The sequence below is a fragment of the Camarhynchus parvulus genome, chromosome 11, assembly GCF_901933205.1.
Source record: "Camarhynchus parvulus chromosome 11, STF_HiC, whole genome shotgun sequence".
Lineage (NCBI taxonomy): Eukaryota > Metazoa > Chordata > Aves > Passeriformes > Thraupidae > Camarhynchus > Camarhynchus parvulus.
The window spans coordinates 4,425,006-4,451,578 of NC_044581.1; the positions used below are offsets into that span (position 1 = coordinate 4,425,006).

The window sequence follows — 26,573 nt, forward strand, 5'->3', positions numbered from 1 at the left end:
GGAGTCAGTGCTGACAGATTGGAGGACAGACTGCTGCTATGAACAACATTTGAGAGCTGCTCCTGCCCCAGGCAATAACGATCTGGATTCCTGAAGAGAAACCACGGCAGGAGGGGTTTGCAATGTATCCACAAGTGATGCCCATGCTCAGCATTAGGCAATGGTGACTTTGCCAGTTTTCTCTAAGGGAGCAAGCCCAGAACCAGCAGTTTATCAGGCCTCCCCTATGAGATTGAGCCCATGAAATATGAGCAATTTAAATATTATCTTCAAAGGATACAGGTCTCCTCTTCACACACACACATCCCTGGTCTCAGCTTCTCATCCTCTCCTGCTCTCAGATCCCTTGGCTGGCCCACAGAAGGAACATAGAGGAATCTACCACAGCTTTCAAAAACTGTCATTGCACACACAGTCATACTATATTAGGTGTTATGAGGTGGCTTCATAAAAACCTCCACAAAGGAGATTTGAAAAAGGCTTCCACTCCTTTGGGAAGAACAATGTGACTGAATTCAGAAATTTCCAGTTCAGTGTATTCAACTGCAGGTACAAATCCCTCCAGAGACATAATGACTTAAGAGTTCACAGAAGCTGATGTTTCAATCAGGAAAATAATGTCACTAGTGTGAAGTGCAGCGTGGGCCTGAATGGTTTGACAGACTAAAAATAAGAACTTGAATTTTTTTTTCTCTGAATCAGAAGAGTGCTGGAAAGCAGCCTGAAATAGTCACTTCCCAGAAGCATCTTTAAACTTTCATCATATCACAAGTGTATTTAAATTATGTAATATATTATTGAGAAAGAGTCTGAGAAATATCCTACAAATCAACATATACAGCAGCACCCTTGGAACACCAACAAATACTGTTCACAGATCAGCTGCTTTAATGCCTGGATTCATGAGCATCATTATTTTTCCCCTATGTGTTTTAAAATACTACTATTTCAAGTAGGTGTTTAGAGAGGCTTAAAAGGAGGAGATTAGCAGTTCTTTAAGAACCAGATATGTCTTCTACTTGATGGGTTGTTTATTTTAATGAAATACTGGGAGAAATTACTATCTTCTATTGCTGAAGTGATTTCTTTTTATGTAGGACCTTTAAAAAAAAAAGATTAATCTATGAAGCCAAAGCTGATTTTAGCTAGCTTTGCATGGCATCAGTCAGTTAACAAGGAAATACAACAACCATGCTGTTACAGCAAAAACTATTGGAGGTAATGAGGCTTTGTTTGTGTGTTATCTCTTTTAACAACCGTGTAATCTGTCCACCCAGAGGGAGAGTAACTCAATTTGTGCTATTTGTCTTCCCCAGTACCTGCAGAAGAAATGCTTGACAACAGCACATCAGACACAGATCAGAAAACCGAATCCTCAGTTGCTGGTTCCCACAAAGAACTGGTAACAGACACCCTGAGCGCACACAACAAACCCCAGAGCTTCTCACCAGAACTTGTTGCATCTCACAGTGCACCAGCAGCGAGGCCAGCTCTATATCTTCACTGTAGCCATTCTTGAGAGGAACTGACCTAAAACCTGGGGCAGGGGGAAGGAAAATAAAGGGAAATTACAGAATCCATCAAGGGGACATTTGCAGTCACAGAAATGGTGCACACTTTGAACATTCTTCAGTGCTCAAATGCTCCTCTGCCGAGAGCAGGCTCTACTATGGCAATTGCAGAGAAGCAAAAGGCAAGACTGGCAAAATTGAGAAACACCTGATTTCACATGCTCTTGAAAAGTAAAGCCAGAGAAAGGAGCTTCATCGAGGCAGGAGGGAGTCTGGCATCAGAGAGGAAGGCACAGCACAGCAGCACCTCATTATAGCTGCTGATCTCACCTGATTTGATTCCTTTGATGGGAAAAGTGGCATGTGCTAAGAAGTTGGGATCACTGAACATATCCTCCTCATAAACAACAAAGCGCAGGAACGCCAGATTTGGCTAGTAAATTTCAAATCTCACTTGCTCTGCATAAGGTGCCCAAATTGGATTAAGGCCATTGTCATCTGTAATGAAAAGGAAACATTTGCAGTATGGAGCAATAATTTCACTTCATTCACATATGAGTATGTATCCCAGGAAATTTTCTAGGGATACAGAAGCCCAAAAATCCTATTTGCCATCTGTCTCATGTTGTAACCTTGCTTCAGAAAGTTTGTATTTGTTTACTTGGTGGTGGGGGTGGGAGGAAACTTGGCAGGGATGAAAATCCATGAAGAAAAGCTATTATTTGTATTCAAACATATAAAACCTCCTAGGACATGTATTTGTAAAGAAAAGAAAAAGCTAATTAATTTCTCACATTCATAAGCCTCATGCTCCATATCCAAGAGAAAGCAGGAAAAGCTCTAGGAAGACTCATGTACCTTGGTCCAATTTTTGTAGTTATGTACAGAACATCAAGATTTGGTTTATGTGACACAGCCAGGAAGTTTGCTCTCTAAAGTCTTGGTCACTTCCCACAGAATGTTTAAATCATAATCATCTTCTCTGAAGTACTGAGGAGCCACAATGCACATTCTGCTCCTGATGCTGTGGTTATTTTCCACTGGTATCATTGGTTTGGATAATCAGAACCAAAGCCTGTTTTTTTACCAGAGGAACACTGTTCCATCCAGAAGTACTAAATGTAAAATATGAAGTGGCTGAAATATTGCCCCATTTCAGCACACTTAAGTTCATTCACACACAAACACATTCCTTATCCAGAACTCTCCAGGACTAAGCTTTGATCAAACTTCTAATGCATTTCAAGTTAAAATATTTTACAGCCCTATACACCCAAGCTGCCTCCAAGGGGGTGCCAGTCTCAGAACCTCAGTTTAAATAAACACAGTCTGGAGCTCACAGTAGCAACTCCCCATTTGGGCCAGACTTTTGGGAACTGACTAGCACTGTTGGAGGCACTCTCAAGACAGTAATTTTTTAAAATATGCAAATACACAAACTTATGCATGTGCAACAACATAACAGAATGGGCCTTTTTTCCCCAAACTGCAATAGTACTGTTTTTTCTAAATTTGATATACATTGAAGTTTCTCAAATTAACAGGCCCCATGATAAGCAAAAGAACAAGAGTTTGTGACTCATCAGTCTAGAGCTACAGTTAACTTACTCCCCCTATAATGTTCATCCTCTGCTCACTTTCTTTAAGTACCCTAGAAGTAGAACCATATCCCTGCAACACAGAAACCCACAGATACTCACTCACAACTGTTGTCTTGAATTTGCTGTTGTCATATTCAGCCCCACAAATTTCAACCTCTACAAAAGGACAGGCAATGCTTCTACCAAGTTTAGGGAGATGACGAGCACCTAAAACCTGCAAGGCAACTGTAAATTAGAACCCCCTCCAAAGGAAACTTGGCATCATTTTTGCTAACAGAAGGTAGCCTACAGAACTAGAGGGGGGAAAAATCCAGAACATGGAAAAGCACACATTCTCTCTCTTGAATATGTTTGCATGTATTATCTCTGCCAACAATAACAATACCTCCAGTAGTCTGGGTAACTCAATGATTTTCATTGTAAGGAAAAAAAAAAAGACAATGTAGCTGACATTCATTACACACAGTGTGCAGCTCCAGTTCAGGCCTGGAGCACAAGTTCTGTTATCTTTCTTCTGTGTTTATTACATACCCATTTCAAGACATTTCTGCTTTGCATTCACAGGCCCTGTTTACCTCACCTTTAAACTGTAGTGAAGAGTAATTCATGTGTTTCTTCTTTCTCTGAAAACATACTTTTAAAGAACCTGTCTTACTGCATAGCAACTGAGAACAGAAACAAGTTCAACCCTGTTTGGCACCCAGTCAAGATGGCAACATTTTCCAATGATAAACTCATGTCTTGAAGAAAAATAAGAATGACATTCAGATTAAGTCATAATGTATTAAATACAAAGTGGGGGGTCAGCTTATTAGGTTTTCTGTTTAGTTTCTATATTTCATCATAACTGTCTTTCTTTCACACTCAAAATCCCTGAACTAGTTAGTCTGCTGCTAATCAATCTCCACTAGGACCCTTCTGCTAAGAACTCATTTGATTGGAAATTCAAGTTATTCATTTGATGTATTTATTAGCAATTACACAAAATCATCCCAGGACTGTGTTTTCAGTCCTATAGCATGTTCTTCATTAGCATGATAAAGACATGTATTTCTTTTCAGGAACCAGTGAAGTAAGTTTTATTCTCACACACACTGACATTTAAAAACAGTATTTTGACAATCTGTCAGATCTTTCTCTGAAACATAATAGCTTTATTTTTAGTTTTATAGAGATTTATGACTTGTAAAAAAACATAATTTACAAAAGAGATTTACCCTCACTGTCATAATCATCTGCAATTTCCTCTTGGAGTCATTTGGCATTGGGTCATACTCCTCATTTCTCATGCTCTCTGGCTGCAGCACGTAGCCAGTGCGTCCATTCAGGGAAAACAAGGCATGGTTCAATTGCATGTATTTATCTGGGGAGAGAGTTAAACAGTCACAACACAAGATCCCCTGGAATAAAGCTAAGGAAATACCAGATTAATGGCTCCTCTCTGCAATTCTTTCTGGTCACCACTTCATCAGAACGAGCTGGAAAGGTGGGAGACTCAGTTCCTTCAGTAACTGAGTCTGACAGGCCATTTTTCACCAATTCTAATCCCAAAAAACTCCATCTCCATCCCCAGTTAGATTCCTATCAGTGTATCACAAACTAGCTGGCCCTCACCATGAAGTGGAATACAGCCTTCCCTGTGGCTGTATTCATCCATCTGAAATTCACTTTAAATATATCTGCTTGCTTCCTGCAAAGAGATGAAAGTGAAATAAATCTTTTAGGGCTTGGGGGCAGTTGGGCTCTGAGACAGGACTTTTGGAGACCTACTTCTGAGGCCCAGTTCTAGATGGCAACCCACACATGAAAAAGCAAACTTCAAACTTCTTCCACATCTTGCAGAGAAGTTCAAATAATTAGGATGGTGATTAGAAGGACAGAAGGGCCATAAAGGGGCTCATTTACAGTGAAACAGAAGGTGGGTTTGATTCTTTTTCAAAGAGAAAATTACCTGGAGTTTGGAAGTTCAGAGCCACCATCTGGGAGCCACAAAGCCAGAGGCGAAATGGGTCATAGTTGGATGAGTCAACCCTCTGTCCTTTGGGGTAGACACGAGTCAGGCCCTTCAGGTTGTACTTCAACAACTCCAGTGGCTTTTGCTTAACAATGCTCTCTGCCTTGGTTTCCACAAAAGAACGGATTTCTCTGAAATCAGGATTGTCTACACAGGGGTAGGAGGAAGAAGAGTGGTTAGCAATGGAAGAAAGAAGTTGACATTTATACTGTATTTTCACCAAGACTTTGTTTTACTTTGTTTTGCCTTGTCCTTTAATGCAATAATTTGCACTGTTTTCAGGCAGTCACGGCAAAGTGGTTGAAAATCAAGCCTGAAAGTTGAAATTGCCTTCCTGCCACACGCTTTACAGAAGGGCAGATAAGAGCCTGCAGTCATGTTCTCATCTCATCACTGCTAATAATGTACTTCTGATCACTATAACACATATTTAAATGAAACATCTTTTCCTGGGTCTAAATGGGGAGAAGCAAGGGTGAGCCAGGGTTAGCCAATGCCTCAAAAATGACTATAATTATAATGTCTTAAATGCAGTGACAGCTTATTAAAAACATTTACAAAGAAACTTAAAGAAAAAGGGCACATTTACTGGCTTCTCCAGCAGCAATGACAAAAAACTGGAATTAAAAGTACATATTTCAGTGTCAGAATCTACAGCTGCACTTACACAGGCCCAGTTGTGTTATGAAGCCATACATCATTCCAACAGCTTAGTCCTGGCAAACATTTTCTTACAGTAAAATTAACAAATGCACAGTAAACCTACTTTTGAAGGTTTTTTACAAACAAATCACAAGTGTTCAGCCAGAGTTTTTAATCTCAAAAAACTCAATTGACACATAACTAGTGAGCGTCCCCATGGAATATACATCTGAGAGGGTGCCTCTAGTTAACTAATTAAAATTTGTGACAGTTCTTTTGTGATAGATGAACAGCATCAAGTTCCCTGGTGCACAATTTCAAAGTGCTATTGAAAACTGTCTGGGTGAAGCAGAGCTTTGTTTTCCAACAGGACAGATTTTATCTTCAGACCTAAAATCCCAAATAACGTCTGTAAAAGTAGTCAAAAGGGTAAAAATCAAATGTAATATTAAAGGCAATACCTAAATTGTCCTTGGTTTTGCTTGTTGGCTTGCAGTAGATTACTAGATCAGATAATTCAATGGCAATTAACTGATTCTTTTCCCAGTATTTCCTCCTGTTCTCCTGGAAAACATAACGAAGTTTAGATTCTAGGAACACTGAGTATTATGGCACAGTAGCTCCAGGGTGCACTCTAATGAAAGCCTTCTTTGGTGCCCAGATTCCTATCTGATACCTTAGACACTTTGCACAGATGTAATGCACTTTCAGACCCAGCTCAGAGAACAGGTAATAACCAAATGCTGAGGTTTAGCTGGGGATGTACTTTTTTTTTTTTTTTTGGTGAGGACAAAGGTGCTGTTTTGTAAGCAAGGGTTTCAGTTCTTCCCTGATCAGTCATGCTTGGAATCCTGGCAACGTTTTTTTTTCCTTTTAATGTGGCTCTACTCACCTCAATTTTAGTTACATTCTTAACCCTATACCTCATATAAATGCAAATGTATGCAGAAAAAATGCAAAGGGTAGTAAAGTGTTTCTGTATCTATTTATAATCCTTGGCAGAACTTGAGTCTTGTTAGTAACTCCCAAACAGTGAAATTCAAACTCTCTGAGCATCATTCCTATGTCGTTTTCTATTTGTGCACCAAACCCATCATGTTCTGTATGGAAAATCATGTGCAAGCTTGTTAAATCCCCAGTACCAAACCTGCTCTCTCTACTTCCACGTTTGCAAGCACCTGCTCTGTGGGAGCTGAGCAGTGTTCCCTGCCAGCAGAGACTGGGAACTGCTAAAAGCAGCAAGACGTGTTGTCCTGAGTGGAGACATTTGGGCTGGAGGCTTTTCAGGCACAAGAAGCAGCTACAGGATAAAACATGTTAGAGGAGTCCCATACTGAACAGTGATTAGTTTTGGCACAAAAGATCATGAAGCAGCAGCAGTCAGGAAACCTTCCAAAAGAATTCCCTCAACAAGACAAACATAAAAGGAATGAAAATCAGAACCAGGGAGCCACAGGTTTCCAGAACATCTCACTGAACCAGAGATTATACATTGAAATAGAAGAAAAAGAAAGAGGACTACAGTGTTTAGACTTGGAAATAACCTTGGGAAAAAACTGTACAAATCTCATTGTACTTGGTGATCCACCACAGTTTCCAGACATTGCCCAACAGTAACCACAGCTCTGAGCAGCAAAAGATCATTTTTTAGTGGCATGGGCTCATTTCTAGCCAGAACCCTCTAGAGATAACCAAGCAGCAGAGCAAGGAACAGCCACCCCAGGAAGCATGGCAAGTGCCAGTACTGAGCAAAGATTACAAGAGACATGAAGCTTAGTTTTATCTTTTGTGCATAACAGACATTGTCCAAAACCAAACTCATTTAAAAATCCCCCTGTATCACATTGCAGCACAGTCTTAACTCACTGTGCTTTTTCCTTCCCCAAAATTCAGCCTCTTAACTGTACTGGCAACAAGGGCCTTTCCTCATCTTCATCCCCTCCCCATGCAGCAGTCAGTCTGTCATGTGAACTTTGTGGAGGCCACGCTGTGAGAAAAGCCTCTCAACTGATAGAAATGGGTTTTAAATCATCTTTGAACACAGACTGTTTAATACTTCTCCAACTGTACGGAGAGAGAAAAAGCTGCCAGGCTCCTGAAGAGCCATTGTTGTAGCATAAAAAACATTCAATTTGGAGGCACTTCTTTTGGGTCATGTTTCTCTTTTTCTCATTTTTACTTCTAAATGAAAGCCTGGCACAAGAACTGTATCTCTCCTCCCCCGATAATAGGTCAACAGCTCCTGTTGCTTCTCCTCTTGCTGGATTTACAGTCCTCTGCTTGAGATATCAACTTGTCTGCTATAAATAGGTTCAGGACAACCCTCAGAGCACTTCCACTCCATATGACAGATAAACACCACAAGCCTGAAACACTGAAACACATTTTCTATCAACCATATCACCCACTTAATAAAAGATGAATAAGAGCAACAAAAAATGAGTATCCTTAAGCACAGCCACAGTAAGGACTTTTTGGTCAAGACAAAGACTTCTTAAATACTAGAAAATATTGCAAGGAGGTAAATTAGTGCCTCAATACAAGAACAGCAAGTTCTGAAGAATATCTTTAAGTGGCAGTAGAGGGACATAGAAGCTAAACTTAGGCAGAATCCTTGAATCTCTAGGCAAGTATTTGGAAATACTACTATTGAAAAACTGGGAAATCCAAAATGTGGTTAGCCAAGCAATCCTCAATCAGTGCCACTGCATTCACTGGAAAACAGAGTTAGCAAAGAGGATAAGAAGAGTTTAGGGAATGGCAGCTCAGATTTCACACATCTTCACTGGTGGATTCACAGCTCTGAAAAGAACAGTCTGATATCAGAGCTTCTGCTCAACACTGGGATGAACCAGTGTGACCACATGGAAAATTGTAGTGGTATCCACTCTGGCCTAGCAAGCACACTTCACTGAGGGGCAGAGTGCAATACAGACAGTACTCTGTTGGAAAACTCCTGTTAATATCAATTTACATAAAATGCTAATTCATGTACTATTCCCCAGAGAGGTTATGGAACAAGATGCACAGCATCAATAAAATGAGCAGACAACAGCAATACGCAAGAGGGTGAAGGACCATGTGAGAGCAACATTTAGCAGTGTAGGGCAGCTAAAGACAAAAGCTATTGCAAATTTATAGCAGGACATTATTAAAACAACAACAGATAAATTTGCAGCAATACCTCTTCTGCTGTTTTCCAGGTGATCTCACGGATACTTTGGTACCATTCAAAGAGTTCTTCTACTTTATCAGTTGCAAACTCAACACATGGATCTTCTGGATTCTTAGGTTCCAGAATGAAGACAAAAGGCTTTTTGTGTTTTCCTTGTGGCATTTTCACTGTTAGGTAATACCATAGCAAGAAATTTATACTGAAATCCAACAGCTCTTTTTCTAAGGTGTCATTGTTGATGTATTGCAGCATTTAGTATTATCAAGTTTCAACATATTAATTCTGCTGGCTATATTAATACAAGCAGGTGTTTGAGGGGTTTGTTTTTTTAAAAATCTCTCCTGCTTAAGATAAAAGAGTCTACTTAATAGAGAAAGGTCAGGAGTCCATATATAAGCATCAGAAAATACACACCAACGTTGTATGTATTGAGCACCAGGATGCCACGACACAGAGAGCCCAGTGGGTTGTCCTCAATGATCTGAAAAACATGAGTTAAATCTGACCCTAAATCTCTTGAGTGAACACACTCAGGATATTAACAAATAATAAATGTGCACCATGAAATCTAATCTCAGCTTTACTGACAGCATGCTCACTATAATGTTTGAAAGCCTGTTTTCCTATCTAAAAAACACACAAAAATCTCTTCAGTGAGAGAAGTCAAAACAAGACTACTTTGTAGTAGCTTCTGTCCTGACATAACTGCTCCTTTTTCAACTCTGCTTAAGGTTACAATAACCTGGGGGGAGAAAATGTAATACTTGTGGTTTTCTCCAAAGACTTCTGGAAAATCATTGGAAGTGCTTCAGAAGAGCATAAGAATTCAATGTTTTATTTTTGAAATCCAAAGATGTCAAACTTATTACTGTTCAGTTCTGTTTTCTTTTGTTCAAGAGCTCTTTTTCCAAGAAAAGGGACCAATTTTTTTTAGATTCTTTTGACAAACAGGATTGGTTTATGCACAAAAACTTGATAATGGAGAGTAAAACAACTAGCAAAATGTGTTTGGACATCAAATTTTCTTATTTGTAAATATTACAACAGTGATTATAGTGGAAAACTAGTTAAGTTTCAGGCATGTTATTTTTTAGTCATACTATGAAAAATCTAAACTGTTCATGATTTTTATTAGCAGGAAACAACCATAATCTTCTAAATTCTCACCAATTCAGCTATCATAAAATCATAGCTATGTGGGGGTCCCTTCCAACTCAAGATATTCTATCTCCTTAAATAGCTTTCAGCAAAGGATGTCCTGACAAAAATATTCAGCAGCAGAGAATAATAAAGAACACATTAATCCCTCTATTCTGCTCCCTCAAACACAGCACATGGAATTGTGAGTGTATAAACCAGACTTCCACTTCAGTAGGTAGCCAAGGAAATGTAGCAAACCATATCCCTCACCTGATTTTCAAGCTCAGCAGAGTTATCAGATGACAGATCTTCAACATAATTAGATGGAAAATAATGTTGGACTTTTTCTCCATAATCCCCCTTCCACCTGAATTTAAACAGACAAGTAGAAGGAATGAAAAAAAAAAGTTAAAGTGCTTCAAAAGGCCATTAATGAAGCAATAATCCCCAAGAAATTGGTCATTAATACCCCACACTAGATTGTCTGGCTGCCTATCACCAAAAATATAAATGATGAAGTAGCTAAGAGCTCTAACAAAGCAATCATTAACTGTAGTAACAGATGATTTCAGAGGGATTACAGTTACTGTAAACTGCAATTAATGACTTAAGAGGCTTTTTCCCCCTCCAGTACTAAAAATACTATTATGTGGTTGATTACCCTGTAGAAACTACAGGGAAACATTAGATTCCCAAGCTTTCCAAGCAATTTACAAGCCAGCTAAAAAAGAAAACCTGTTATCAAAGGAGACTGTACAGAGCACTAAAAAAGGTGGGTTTGATTCCTGACAAATGCTTAGCAGAACAAGGACAGAAGAAGAGCAATGATTGCAATGACTTCTCAGAACACACAGATGTTCAGGAAGGATGGATGTATTTTGGGAAAAATAAGGGATATACCACACTATGGAGGGTCTGCAGGCTGAGGTTATTGCTGTGGAATAGAAAAATGAAAAAGACATGAAAAGAGAATTGAAGATGAGGGGATTTTGTGTTTGGGTTTTTTTTAAATACACTGGTATAAAGATTTATAAGGGCACAGTTAATAAGCAGCAATAAGACAACAGGCAGTTTTTAAAAACTATTACTCAAAGCTCATTTTTTCCTCCATCTAGTAAGTCACCAGAAGTCCTCCCAGGAGGAATCTTTGTCCTTACCAGCCTCCAGTTTCCTTTGTGACATTATGAATTAAAGCTCCTCGAGAGAAGCTCAATTCATCACTCCTTTTGGCTCTGTAGTCATACAAGGCTTTCACTGTTCTCTGAGGCTTTAAGAGAAACAGAGCAAAGGGGTCATCTGAGGCGACAGGTCATAAAATAATCAATAATGCAATCTTAAAACAAAAAAATAGGGCAGATTGGATATTTTTGTTGTTGTCATGAAGCTTAGAAAACAAAATACTGAAGTTCCTGAGTGACATCTATTGGTGGAAGTAAGTGATGCTACTTTGGTACTCTTCAAGTATCAGCTTGGAAAAAAAAGGAAAAAGAAAAAATAACATCTTTCTTGGGTGCTGCAACATAATTAAGGTAGAAAATATAAAACCAAAAAAATTTTTTAAACCAAAGTGAAATATAAATCCTCTATTTTTATAACACGTTGAAGTTTTCAGGCTTAGGTGCCTACAAAACCTCCACTTCAAAACCACATCAGCAATCCTGCTGGTCACACTTCCTTTAGGAAGACAAAGTTTCACCAGAATGAACTAAACGTTTATCTTGAATTTACTCCTACCCAAATGCTTCAGCAGCAATGCAAATTCGCTGGCAAAAATTACTAAAAATAATTATTCACAAAATTTAAGAGCAGGTGATGTTCATGAGAATTTACAAGTAGACAGGCACTAGCAAGAATTACAGACAAGTAATTTTTGCTGGGACACTTGTTTTTAAAACAGTATATAAAGGATAAAAATTCTAATAATTTATTAATAGACCAAAGGCACTAAATTTTTATAGAAAACATGTGAATAAACTCGGCACTTATTTGTGCATGCAGAAGATCTTTGCTAATGGAACAAGAGTGCACAGACACCCACAAACACAGAAATTTTCATGTTGTACTTTCTTTCCATGCAGATGTGGCCTTCTCAGATTGAGCCCTCTCACAGGTATACAAACCAAATCATCTTCACAGACCCAAGAGCAGAAACTGCCTAAATTCCCAGTCTAAGTGAATCACTCAGGATTTGCACACAAGAAAATGTGTGGGTGCAAATTTTAACAAGAAGCTTGAAAAAAGTCACACCCTTTAAATTTCTGTTGTCCAGTCCCCCCTAAACCAAGCAGCCTGATGCTTTCAATTCTTTTTATTTCTGCCAACAGGAAACCAACAAGTCTAATTTTCAGAGGTCTACAGTAAGTGTGAATATCTCTCTTAAAGCATACCACTGTGGGGGTGATTTCACTGGGCTCCACATACATCTTGACTTCATAGAGGGAATTAATATCTTTTTCCTAAAAACAAGGAAGAAAAAATAATCAAGTTTCAGGAATCAAGAAGTTATAAAAGTACTTCATGTTTATTGAACATTTCTTTCTGAAACCACCTTTTTGATGGCACACAGGCCAACAGAAGAGGAGGGAAGCCAGTCACCTCTGTTTTGCTCACTTCTATAGTTGAACATAACTGAAGATGAGTGTGTTATTTAATCTGTCTATGCCTCAGTTTAATGAACAGTAAAACCTAGTGAAACAGCAATACCTCCTAAAGGTCTCTCTTAATCACTCACAAGGTTTTTTGATTGTGAATACTATTCTATGTGCAACCAGAAAAGAAATACCTGCACTTATGATTCCTGTGTTACAGTACTTCAGTACCAGTATTGGTTTCATTATTAGATGACCCTACAACAATATACAGAGTAATTTTTTTCATTTTATTCTCTCCTTGTGATTCCATTTGAACCCAGTCCTAAGATACAGAACCTTTGCTATAGGCAACATCATAAAAAATCCTGAGGTCTAAAATCTTTTTAGTCTCTTTTAGTCTCCCCAGAAAAAACAAAATCCTCCGGTTTTGATTTCCGCAAATCTGCCAGATGTAGTTTCCTACAGCTTCAAAAAGACATATACTTGAAAAGTGAAGACAGCACCTCAGGCTTTCCAAAGCAAAGCTCCCTCAAAATGAAACACATCCATCCAGAAAACAGCCCTTTATCCTCAGTTAATTACCCAAGCTCCTTGTTTAGTCAATGGCTAGTGACAAATCTCCTGGGGAGATTTCCTCATGCTTACCTCACAGTGAGCTTTTAGAGGTACCTTTTACCACAGAAGGCAGTGGGACGCCGTCCCTGAAATGTCCAGAGTGAGAGGCACAGCAGAATATTTCATTTTTTTTCTGAAGCACTTAGCAATTGGCATCTGCATGATCATTTTAAATCAATGCCCACTTGAGCAACAGAAGACAGGGCCAACTGTAGGCAAGGCTATTATTAAAAACCCATTTTAGTAGTGCAACGACCCCCAGTACACAGTGGGGCTTCTCTAATCAAATAAACATCAAAGATGAAGCTGTTCTTCACACCTTTGTGCGAGAAGTCAGTATAGACATCTCAATTTCATAGAAAGTGACCCGCTTCACCTCCCACAGAGATCCTGTACCAGAGCCCAGCCCAGTCCATGCCAGCCCACCCCAGTACCATGCTGTAGCGCTCCAGCAGCTCCTCTGTCACGGGGTAGCGCAGTTTCATCTTTCTGTACAGCGGGTGCTTCTCGTAGTAGGTCACCAGCTCCACCAAGCTCTCAAAGTAGGCTGAGGTGCCCAGCACGAAGTGCCGCCCCTCCTGCTGGATTCGGAAATGCTTCACCTTCCCCTCTGCCCTGTGGAACAAGGGCACAGCTGGGAAAGGTGGCAGTGCTCACAGGGAGAGCACCAGGGCTCTGAACTGCACCACACCACAGCTGCTTTGTGCACCTTCATCGTGTGAAATGACTTCTCTCTCTAACAAAGCCTCCTTCATTCAATTATTACGGTTATTATAATCATTTTGATAGTTACAGAAATTCGTTTTTAAAGAAAAAAAATATCTTTTGTGCTTGAACACAAGGTTTGTGTTTGCATTGATAAATGCAGTAAAACCATCCATTGACAATCATCCCATCCAAAAATACCCCTACATCCTTTTCAAGCTTCTTGTTTTTCCTGGTGTGAAACGGTTTTATTGAGATGCTGCAGCTCCAGTTACTTCAATGTCCACCTTGGTAACAGCAGAAAACCTCACCCCGTAGTAAACAGGAGACTGGGGAATTTTGGACAACTTCAATACACAATAAGGCATGTAGGTAAGCAACTTTGTATTTTGCTAAACTATGCATTTTCAGAGAAATACAATTTGATCTGAAGGCATGATGCCGAACATCACAGTTCTATATATTTCATTAATGCTTTTACAAGAACCACAAAACTGTTCAAAACTGACTCCCCTGGCGAGAGGAGTCAACAATTTCACTTTGACATTTCAGTTTTATGACAGGTCAGGATTTCTAGGGGATAAGGACATAGAATCATTGATGAACCTGCACCTGCACTGCAGTTTTGAAGGAAACTTTGAAATAATACTCTTTAGCAAGGAGTGTCAGGGAATGAAAGAAAGGCCATCCATAGTTCTGTATGGGAAAAACAGGACAGCTGGTGCTCAAACAATCTTTATAAAAGCATAAAGGTTCAGGCCAGTCACAAATTAACTCTTGCACACACTCTCATACATGGACCTGCTGCACAAATCAACCACGCTAATTATTCAAAGTTTGAAAGCAATAATAGCATGACTCTAAAAAGACTATTATTTTTTTTACAAGAAAAACCAGAATATTGTTGGGCTGCTAGGTAAGGTAGTCCTACCTGTCTTTTCTTACCTGAAAGTCATGGCAAAAGAATCGGGTTCATCTCTCTTTCTAATGAGAAAGGCTCCATCGCGAGGAATGCGCATGAGCATGTCTTCTGCCTCACCCCGACTCAAGTTGTTATAGTACCAACTGCAGCAGTGAAAAACCAGAATGGGTAAAGCATTACAAGGCTTGTCAAATGTCATTTTTGGAAAATAACAGACAGTGTTATTAACAACAGAGTTTCAAACATTCTAAGAAAAATTATGCATTAGATTTTCCCCACCTTGGCACCTATGACAGCAGTTTATTACAAAACATTGTAAGACAGCAGTTTATTTTGGATGAAAGCATCAAGAATATATCAGAACACCTTGTCTGTCTGAAATCATAAAACATAAATCTGCATTTGTTCCTGAAACAAAAGCACTGCATCCTGCTTTTAGTCTGCCATTCGGCTTTCAGTATTAATTCCATTTTGACTGAGTAGATTTAGGATAAAGCCTAAACGCAGACAAAACAAAGACACCAGGGATTTGTATTTTCATTTAGAGCTTGATTTTATCTTTCACCATAGGGATGGAGCTGTCTTGGATCCAATGTGTCTTCAGTGAAGCTGTGGCCACTTATAGTGGCAGTGTATCTCCAGCTAATGCAGAAAGGCAGCAAAGTCCAACCCTTAAATTCTCCTGCCCCTCTTACTGGCCTCCAAATTAATCTGTGGGTGATCAGTGACTCCCAGATCCCAGGGGGACAACAAAAAAAAGAATTTTAAAGTCACTGATTAGTATTTTACATGCAAAGATTTACTTTTGCCCACTGCAAAGAAAACAAAACAAAGGGCAGTGATAACAATGTTCTGCCAAAAAACAAGAGCAAGCTCTGCCCAGGATCTGTGGCAGACAATTACGAGCTGGAAATAAACACCGTGCTTAGTTCCTATCACACAGGGTGGAGTCAGCCTAACCATCTCTGACAGGGTGAGGTGGAGGGTGGTGTTAGGCAAATGTCGCTGTTTGGGCTCACTGCCCCAGGAACAGAGCTTCCAGATGGCACAGGCCACGACCACTTAGTTGCCAAACCACAGCCAACCACTAAACATCCAACCCAACCCACTGGGTGTTGTAAAACAGACAAAGGAAGAATTGGCACATGTCCACAGCATTACAGTTCTCACTGATCTTCTTGCTGCTAAGAAATTTGCTTTCCCAGTCACCACTCTTTGTTGTACCAGTTTCTCACAAAGTCATCACTCTCCCCCAGCATCTTTCAGGAAGCCTATTCCATGGACAAGCAGCACTGAAGAGTGCTCCTCAATCCAGGGAATTTTCTATGCAAAATTCCCACCTAAAGCAAGGCAAGGACACTGACATGAGAGCAGTGCTTGGCTTCCATACGTACTCTTTGGTCTCGTGAGGGCTGGGGTTGGGCACAGCATCGGTGAGGCGCAGCTCAAATTCAGCACATCGCAGGTGGGCCTCCTTGTAGTGTTGGATGAGATCATAGATGCTGTCAAAGGTCAGGTTGTCTGTCAGGTAGTATTTCACAGTGTCCCCATCACTGGTGGAACGGATCCGGCAGTGCTGGACTCTGCCTGACCTCCTGAAGGAGTAGAGGGGGCATAAGGGAAATACAGGGTTTGTAACAGATTTTCTTTTTTCGAATCATTTCCCCACCCATTCCTGGTCAACTACTTGGGGAGCTTGTGAAGAGGCAAGAAAGCTGTGTCACCTCATAAAACAGCCAAAGTAACAAACAACAAACATTCTGACAAGGGAGGTTACAGGACAAAAAACAGTAATTTTCAACTGACAGTAGTTTAAAATCTGGCATAAACTTATTCTGCAAAATTTGGTCTGACAGCTCTCTGGCTCAAAAATCCATCTGACACTATTCCTTATAGCATTCCAACCAGAAGAAAAAAGAAAACACCAAACCCAGACAAACAAATCCCCCATTTAAAATTGCAAGACAATGACCATACCAGAACGACAACGTGTAGTCATCAGGGAAAGCTTCACTTTCCCTAACCAGGAATGTCCCATCCTTGCCACCCATTTCAGCACAATATTCCTGGAGCAGTTTCTCAGCAGTTGTTCTCCCCCCTTTCATTTTCCCATGGAACCATTTCTCTTTTAAGTGCAGTTCAGTTCGTTTCACCTCCTAGACCAGAAAATAAGAATTTTTTATAGCACATTTCTAGTTATATGACTTTGAAACTAAGTACTTGTTATTGGTTATATATAACCACCTACTATTTCAGGATTTCAGTTCTTCCTAGGCCTGAGCTCTCCAGCCAATCACCTTTATAATTAGCCTGCTTTATCATCCACAGCAGCCAAGTAACATGTTAATAACACAATACACATAAGTTCATTCTGCTTAGCTTGAGAATAGCAGTAATACTTAAAAGACTTAGTGCAAACATCAGCAGTAGCACAGAAGTACTGAAGTTATATTTCATTGTCCTTGTACTCCTCCTTGCAAGTCCTCCACTAACCAAGGGAAAAGTTATTTTATTAATAATAAGGTTAACTAGAGTTGACCTTGGCAAAGACCCTTTTATGGTTTTTTTATCCCCACACTTGTTATCTAATATAGAATCTCTAAAATTTCATCAGGATAAGAAATACACATCTGTAGACATTGAAATTATTTGAAATAATAAAAAGAATATGCTTAAACAATGAAACACAGCCATCACCTTGGATGAATCTTCATCAGCACTCTGTTCTATATCATCACTGAATGAAAGCTTTTCATCAGCAATAGCGCAGTAGTGCCGAGTCCATTTCTGAAAGTTGGGAGATATTAAAACCATTAACAGAGGGGAACTCACTAACCACTCTCAACCACAATCTCAAAACAGCGTGAAACAATTAAAAAAATACTTTCTTCCCCTCATCCACACCTGTTCAGATGACTTGCAGAAATATTAAGGAAATATTACTTTCCTTAATATTACTTGCAGAAATATCAAGGAAATTCATGTAAATTTTCAGTATTACAGAACTGATTAACAACCTGTAGTAGATGTCATAGAAATAATACCTGTTCTATTGTGTCCCACATGTAAAGTTCTCCTTGTTGCTTCTTTTCTTCTTTCTTTTCTTCCAAGTTCACGTCAATGTCTCCCTTTGGCCCCAGTTTTTTGTGCTTAAAAAACAGGAAAAAAAATCAACATTCACACATTCAGAGATAATCACACATAAAATTGGTCATAGTCTTTCAGCACATTCCGAGTTACTGGAGTATCTCTCTCTATTGCACAGCCACCTTCTGTCATTATCATAACAGCAGCTGTTCCACAAGGAATAACAGGGCTGGAACTTGTTTCTTTAAAATTTAGATCCCATTAATAAAAGTTAAAAAAACTAGCAGAGGTATCATTGAAGCAATAAAGAAACAAGTAGTTTGATAAGATCTCTCCATTCTTTGGAGAACAGAAAACATGAAGTGACACATACCAAGAAATAAGGATAAACAGGAATCCTTCTGCAGAAAGTAGCACATAAGAACAAAACTCAAAACAAAAGGAAAAGATAAGGAATTAAAATGAATGAGGAATTCACTCTTTTATGAGAAAAATTATTACAAGGGAAATCTCTTATGAGAAAAGGGGTCAAGTTCCACTTTCGTTAGAGAGTTCACAAAAATGTCACAAGGGGCCATAGGCAACATCAATTACTTAACTGCAGTTAATGACAGGATTAATCACCTCATATCAGACCTCAACCACATTCAGTTCTGCACAGCCTACTCTTGGCTGATTTCATTTTGACAGGCCTATCTGAAAAATCTCACAGGCCACTGAAGTAGGTGTTGCCTCTGACTCTTTACTGACAACATTTTCCAAACAAAAGCCAAACAACATAACCAGCTCACTGGCAGGTGCTGATCTATTTAAAGACTCGTCAATGCTCTTTTAGACAGCACAGAGTGATATGGATGTTCTCTTGTGCACACTCATGATAGTTTCTAATTCCCTTTAAATCAGATCTGTCACATTATTATTAATCATGTGCCTATTGCAAGTCCCCTCTCTGCTCTGCAGGGAAACAACAGACAGTGTGGAGAGGAGAAAAAAATTCCCAAAAACTTAAGCACAGAAGCTTTCCACCTTATAGTGGGGTTCTGGTTTTTCCAATCTTAAATTCAAAAGCATATTCTTATACCTATCTACCCTTATTTCTTCCATTCAGATGTTTAATACATAGGATGCAATACTGTTACAAGAGCAAGAAAACAGAAGCACAGACAAAAGTAATTATTATTTTACTACAGAGATCACAAGCAGCCCTGAGATTCTTCACCAAATTTTGCCGTTTGAAAAGTTCTACCACAGTTTCAATCTGAGAAATCTTTTGGTTGTGTTGTTGTTGCACAACAGAGCTCATAAAACACCTGCACTACCCACAAGGTCCTACAGTGACAGCGACTGCCTTCTCAGAGCAGTGCCTCTGTGTTTCACAAGTGGCTCACTAAACTGCGTATTTAAATCACACTGAGTTAGCAAACAGTCATCAATTTGTGAAATCTTTACAACTTCAGTGTGCAGCCGCAAGATCTTTGGGTTTCACTTGAATGAACGGCAGTCTTTGAAAAAAAACAGCAATACTGATCTATCTTCCTATTCAAGAACATACTTCTATCATTTTTAAGCAGGCCACATGGCGTAAAACATCTGTGATGAACATCTGCAGCAGTGAACCCTTGCTGAAATTTAGCAGTGACATTTCAGGAGGTGGAAGACCTTTAGAAAAGAGCTGACGTTTGATCTGGCACTTGAACTGCCAACACTTACTGCAAAGGAAACCAAGAGGAAGCACTTAAATACAGAGGTTTACAGACCATTGTACATTACTGGCAAATGTAACCAGTAAACACTTCAAGCAAGGGGTTTCTTGAAACTAGTCCATGAAGTCAGGAACAGTATTTCAGGCTCCTGCTCTTGTTCTCCTATTTTATCTCCCAGCACACAAAGCCATCCTACCTTGATGATGATTTTTTCTTTTAGCTGGGTTGGTGATGGCAGCTGATCTGCACTGGCTTCAACAGGCTTCATCAAAAGCTGATCCCCAAATACCTCCTTGAAAACTTTGGCCATGTGTCGCTGCTGCTCCACGCTGCAGTGCTCTTCAATTGACAGAATCACTGGGTATCTTTGGTGGACAAAACCAAGGTGAATGAAGACAATTTCTTTTTTGCTAGAGCTGGCAAGGCAAGGAAGACAACACCCTCCCTCATCCCCCAGATGAGAGAAAATATTTAAAGGAAATAAGAAGACAAAAGGAAGATATAGACACAACAAATAATAACAGATGTGCAATCACAGAGTTGCCAAAGTCAGAAGGGACCTGTAAAGGCCCATCTAATCCAAACTCCTTCTTTGGGAAGGCCCAATTCCTAGGTTAGATCAGGTTGTTCAGAACTTTATCCAGCCAAGATTTTAATATCTGCAAGGACAAAGATTCCCTCCAAGCTCTTTGGGCACAGTTTCACTGCTAAATCACCATCATGTGAAAATTTGTTTCTCCTCTCCTCAAAATCATGTCTGTTTTCCTTCACATGTACTCTGAGAAGAGTCTGAAACCATAATGCATCCCATGTTATGGCTGTCACTAACACAAAGTTCCTGTGCAGACACTGAGCCACAAGGGGAAATACTGCCTCTCTGTGTCCAAGTGGCAACATGGAAAAACAAGACACTGACAGCTTGATTTCTTCCCCAATTATTGGGTAATATTTTTCATGTTAAGGACATCTCAGCACAAGTAAAAGAAGGGCAGAGATGCAGATCTAAACTGATGTTACCAGTTCAAGAGACATGCTATGAGTTCTGTATCTTCTCAGCTAAGACCTTCCCTACAACAGAAACACCACGTGACAGACTATTCTTTGTCAATTGCACCCTTTTGTTAATTTTTTGTAAGATTTAAGACATACTATTAAGCATTTGAAGTTTCACTTGCAACTTAATACAAGAAGACCCCAAAAAGGAGCTGGAAACCACTTTAGGGTATCCACTATCTTCCATAGAAACAAATGGTTATGCACTGGGACTCTTCCTCTAAACCCACATGGGGCAATAATGCAGGCTACTGGAATCCATTCTCTCTGATTGCTTTTTGCTCTAGATTACAGAGAAATTCAGTTCAGAAAGTTCTAAGCACATGAAAACAGGCTGAAGGAAAATAAAGCTTACTCAGATGTAACAAAGGCATGGTCTTTGATTGCCTGCACTACGTCATCAAATTTGATCTTTGTTGTCCGTGTCCATCCGTGGTAAATGATGGGTTTCCCATCAGGACCATCCCAACAATCCACTAGGAAACACAAGCAGTGGGAAAAGTAAGAGATCAGGCAGCTCTTTAAATGACTCTGGTAAGATGAATACATCCAAAACTTCGGTGTTCTATATACTGATTCATAGACCTTAATATTCTAATAAAACATTCCATCAGATGAATTTATTCTCTCACAGAGGAAACTGATTTTACTTAAGTAAGAGCAAGACAAATAAAATACATTACAAAATGTTCCCAAAGCATTATTGTGTGGGAATCTGGAAATAAAAGATTCAGGCAACTATAGTACCAATCCACTAGTTTACAGTAATTTTCCAGGGATAAATACACTCCAACAAGTGACAAGCTGAGAGCTTCTGTCTTCTGTTTATTTCAATCCTGAAACTCTAACTTGAGATACATTTTGTATTAGTCAAATAAACAATGTGAAATTAAAGTGAAAATTCTCAATAAGGAACACAAGTACAGAGCTGCAGACACATACACAAATGCTGGAGAGCAAAGACGTTAACTGATTTACAAGCAAGTTAAACAGGATGACAAAAGGCACAACATCACAAAAATCTCTGTGCCTTAGGCTTGTCTGTATCACAATGAAGGTAAAGAAACTATCTATGCTATACAAGTACTCCAGCTTAAATCCTAAGCTTTCATATAGATTCAGGATTGAATTTTCGGTGTAAAGTGAGAGGAGATTTAGGAAGACTCTCTTAAAACTGCCTGGGAACAAGAATCAGAGGAAGTGAATGAGGCATTGATGAGACATAAGAAAAACAATTTAGGAATCAGCGATTTTTATATGACTAACTTCAAATTCAGAAAGCAAACAGTTCTTGATTTCAGTTCTTTTTTCTTTCTTGGTAAACAGGGGAAACTACTTGTACAGACCAAATGTTACAAACCACTCCACAAGCTCTTTACTCACACTCAATACATCGACATCCCATCCTGAGGCACCTGATGTAAGCTTCTGTGGAGGATTCACTGCGAAGCTGGTCTCCTGTCAGGTATCTAAGGAGCAAAAGGAAATGTTAAAAAAGTCAATTTCAACCAGTTCTCACTCACCCACTGGGTGACATTTTGCCTCCTGTTATGGACAATGTACGTTGATTTTTTTGTTGTCGTTTTGTTTTGGTTTTTCTAATTCTGATGGAAGAAACAGACTTTGCTGAACTTGATGCTATCAGGTTTTTGAACAGACCAAATTATAGCAGGTTAAAGGCTCAATCTAAATAGCAACCAACCTGACATCCTTCTAGAGAGCAAGTCATGAGCTTTGAAACCCACCTAAACCTCATCATGCTCATGCATGAGCACGTGGGAGGTATTTAGAGTAATATCACACCTTATACTTCAAAATACAGCTGTATGCTATATCCATTTCCACTTTATTGCATTCCCTGCATTATTTTATTTGTTCATCTCTCCTCACTCTCTTTACACCTTTTTTTTTCCACTACAGTGCCAGATGAGCAAATCCCCTTCATTTGAAGACAGTTCAAACTCATCATCACATACTTTCTGTGTGATGATGAGTTACTGAGCCTCACTGAGCTCATGTCAGAATTAATGAATTCTGACATGAGCTCAGTGAGGCTATTGGTGCTTGGAAAAAAGGAAGCCCCTTCAGTAACTTAAATTTTTGAAAGCAGAGAGGCTTTCAGAACAGTTTCAACTCAATACTTTATATTTTTTACCAGGACTTGGGTTTTCTGGAAACTGAGTTCTATCTCAAAACCTCTAAGATCTCATAAGAAGGGGAAAAAAGAGTCACAGAAACTGCATTTGCCACATTTAGACCACACTGCAGGAAGGTTTCACACATCCACACAGCACATTTCTGGCATAATTTACTGTCTCTCTCACATTCCTACATTTGTTTGAACTGGGATAGACAATGGGACTTTTGGTAACTTACGTGTTATGAGAGGAAGAAATCCAGTAGTGGGACAAAGGATTATTCATGTCCTGCACATCTATTGAATCATATTTCTCATCCCAAATACTGTTTTCTTTTGCAAATAGGTAAGCGAGGAACTACAATACAAAGAGACTGAATTTAAACATTTTTACCCTATGAGAATAAAAGAAACCCAGCAATGCAGCAAAAGGGGACTACACGTCCTGCCACCCAGTGAAAATTCTGTGAAGAAGTCTATGAGAACTACTACAAAGCACCATTATCTCACCTCATCAACAAAGAGGAAAGGTTCAGCAGTTTCTCTCATAGTGTCATCAATAAACTTTGTCATTCGTTCTCGGACTTTACTGAGATCCTGTGCCCAAGATTCCTTCAGATAATTGCAATACAGTAAAAAAAAACAACTTTAGAAGTGGTGTTATTCAATACAAAAATCAAACAAGGAAGAGAGAGATCTACAGAGAGAGACACACTATGTAAGTAACTATGTGCGTTGACAGGGAAAAAATTGCTGGCTTCCTTGGACATGCCTTAACTATAATCTCTTTCATTTCTAAGTGCCTTAGAAAACAGTGCCTTAGAAAACATCCTTTGAAAACAGTGAAATTGGGAGAAAAAGAAAGTAGCAAGCTTACACAGGAAGTGTAGGTCTCACTTTTCAATCACATTTGCAAACCTGGACCTCAGCAGTGCCTAGCAAATACTGCACCATTTTTTCACATGGAGTCTGTGCTAAATAACATTACAGGAATCCATGAAGGCACATTTCCAATCCCTGCCTTCATCCTCATCTGCTTGCTGGCACAGGACATTTAACTGGCTCTATTCAATAGGAAATTACCTCTGACTGCAATGCAGGCAGGCAGCAATGCGAGAGCTGCAAAAATGGGGCCACGGCCAAGGCCCTACCCCAGGCCCCTCTGGTGATAGCAGAGACCAGACCAGGCATTCATCTCTGACTGCACACAGCATTTATTTCTAACCTTGTCTGTTTATCTACATGACTAAGCGGAGGCTTGTTAAAATCTTATTTACTTTGTCCTCCCTCTTGTCCTCTGGTGCACCTTCAGAGGCTTTATATAGATGAAAAATAATAGCTCTTGTGGACTTCAATGGAGAAGGAGAAATCTTTCCAAGGCCCAGTATTACAGTGGCATCCATCATATCCTATGACTCTTCACATTTCTTTTTAATGAGCACAGAATTCTGTGATACAACCCCAAGAAAAAGAGTTCAGTATTTCTGTAATCTTCCCACCTGCTGCTCGTGTATCAGGAATCTCTGGAAGTCATGGAGGTGAACTGCTGAAGCATCTGGACGGTCAGTATTTCTTTAAAAAAAGAAAGGGAAAGTGAAGCTAAAGAAATAAGAGAGGTTAATCAGATGTTACAGCAGAAGATGACATGGGTTTGTATCTCGGATTTACAGTGCCACCAGCAAGAGACTTTTTATAATTTCAATGGGATTTAGAGTAGGCTTGTATTATCCAATTACTTATTTTGAGCCTCCTGGATTCCTGATGTACTTTTGAGAGGGATTCATTGGGAAAAGCACCAAATCTGTAGTCACTGCTTTGTAGCAAATGAACTGCATTAACCTGACCAGGGATTTGGTAAGTTTAGTTGAGCCACATGGAAAAGCTCCTTTTAAATTATCACAGAGCCACACTTCATAAGTAATTCCTTTGTAATATTTAGATGAACTACTGTGACAGACCAAAATCTTCTGAAAAAGGGAGCAAGGTGCAGCTGCACCAAGGGAAAATGATATCACTGATGTGCCTTCTGTAAGTCACAAACACAGGAGCATCTGGTACCAGGAAGGTGCTTACAAATCTGTGCTTTTAAGCAGCCTCACTGTTTAATTATTACATGACCCAGAGCTAAGGAAATACTCAGTATACTCAGAGCAAATTTTACAGTTACTTCCTTAGTCTGTAAGTGTCATATTCAAAACTAAGATAAACCAGTTTAATCCACAATCAACGGGTTAGTAATGCCTGGGATCATCTTCATGCTGTACACATCTTACTTAAACTTTCAAGTCCATCAAGTGGAAGATGCAGAAACCATTACTATCAGCATTCAGCTAAGCTCTAGGCAAAGCCTGTGCACCACACCACTCTCCAGACTGAAACAAAAATTTCTGCATCAAATTGTCCTTCTATAGCTCTGTTCAGCTCTTTATAAAATCAGAGAACAGGCAACTTCAGTCCATATCATTTTTGTAGGCAGAAAGTAAAAAGCAAATCACCAGGGCTTACTTCCAATGTAAGTTCACCTTTCTGAATGCAAAAATATTCATGATTTCTTTTCACTTACTAAAACATTAGAACAAAAAATAAAATTTAAAAAAAAGTGAGGTAATATAAAAGCAATCCTGCAATACTACAACCATATGAAAATGTGGAAAAATAACAGAAATGAAAAGTCTCACCCAAGAATGAAAACAGAGGAGTCCTTTTTGAATTCATCAAGAATCTTAAAACAAACAAACAAACAAAAAAAATCAAACACAAAAAAGGGAAAAAAACATAAATAATAAAAAATATCCAATTTTCTATCTAGGTTCATCTAATAACGTCCATTGGTTTGGAAAGGGGAAATAAATGCCTGTCTGCTCTAGAGAAGTTGCACACAAGTTGGCAAGACACATTTTTAATTAAATATATAAGAAAAAACATACTGCCAAGGCTGGCAACTGCACTTCAGGCCTTTCAATGTGAACACAATTCTCAGACAAAATACTTGCTTTGACAAAGCACAAGCAGTCAAATTTCTGGGGAGCTTTTACTGTTTGATATCATAGAAAAACTGGAATTAAGTATCATTCATCACATTTATTCAAGTGAATATAAAACCTAAATTGTTTCTAGCTTGGCACAGCATCGTTGGAGATTGCAGGAAACTTATCAAGTGACCCAAAGCACTTGTAAGCAAATTGAGAAATTTCTTTGCAGTGATTCACACAGGGCAATAACAGGAGCTTAAATAAGTCAGAGAGGCTCCTTGCTGTGTGTTTTACTCTTCAGCTTTCTGCTCAGGCTAATTAACAGGACTTTCATGGTCAAAACTAAAATCCTGCCAGTTAATCTAGGGTTTTTATCACTGCACCATGATTTCAGCATCACTTTTAAACAGCACAAGTTGTATTGCCAGAAAATCAGCATTGACTTTGACTATCGAAGCTTCTACTTTAGCATCTGCAAAATTAAAGTTGAATCCACAATAAGCACATAATGAAGAAAGATACTCATGCAAGTAATTTCAAATTATGTGTTTTCACACAGCTTTAAAGGGTTCCTAACTTTCAGAGTCACTAAAAGTATGCAGTTTCCACCAGCTTCATGAATCTGTACAGCAAATACAAGGAAACAGTCAGGCAGTTGCCCACTTAAATTAGCTAAAATGTAATTCCACAGCATTTATGCCTCCC

The 26,573-nt window shown here is 39.2% G+C and overlaps 1 protein-coding gene across 1 annotated transcript in view; it reads right to left on the reverse strand.

Moving 5' to 3' along the window:
- The window catches only part of PLCG2 (phospholipase C gamma 2), a 53,183-nt gene that overhangs the window by 2,998 nt on the left and 23,612 nt on the right, over positions 1-26,573 (reverse strand). Inside the window, 24 exon segments of the mRNA XM_030955978.1 lie at positions 1,449-1,537; positions 1,842-2,009; positions 3,212-3,326; positions 4,330-4,475; positions 5,064-5,273; positions 6,230-6,332; positions 8,953-9,110; positions 9,358-9,424; positions 10,354-10,450; positions 11,241-11,350; positions 12,471-12,539; positions 13,724-13,904; positions 14,940-15,059; positions 16,311-16,511; positions 16,894-17,072; positions 17,614-17,703; positions 17,961-18,065; positions 19,903-20,071; positions 21,115-21,235; positions 22,143-22,228; positions 23,136-23,254; positions 23,407-23,508; positions 24,396-24,468; positions 25,575-25,618. Coding sequence (XP_030811838.1) covers positions 1,449-1,537; positions 1,842-2,009; positions 3,212-3,326; positions 4,330-4,475; positions 5,064-5,273; positions 6,230-6,332; positions 8,953-9,110; positions 9,358-9,424; positions 10,354-10,450; positions 11,241-11,350; positions 12,471-12,539; positions 13,724-13,904; positions 14,940-15,059; positions 16,311-16,511; positions 16,894-17,072; positions 17,614-17,703; positions 17,961-18,065; positions 19,903-20,071; positions 21,115-21,235; positions 22,143-22,228; positions 23,136-23,254; positions 23,407-23,508; positions 24,396-24,468; positions 25,575-25,618 — 2,922 coding nt within the window.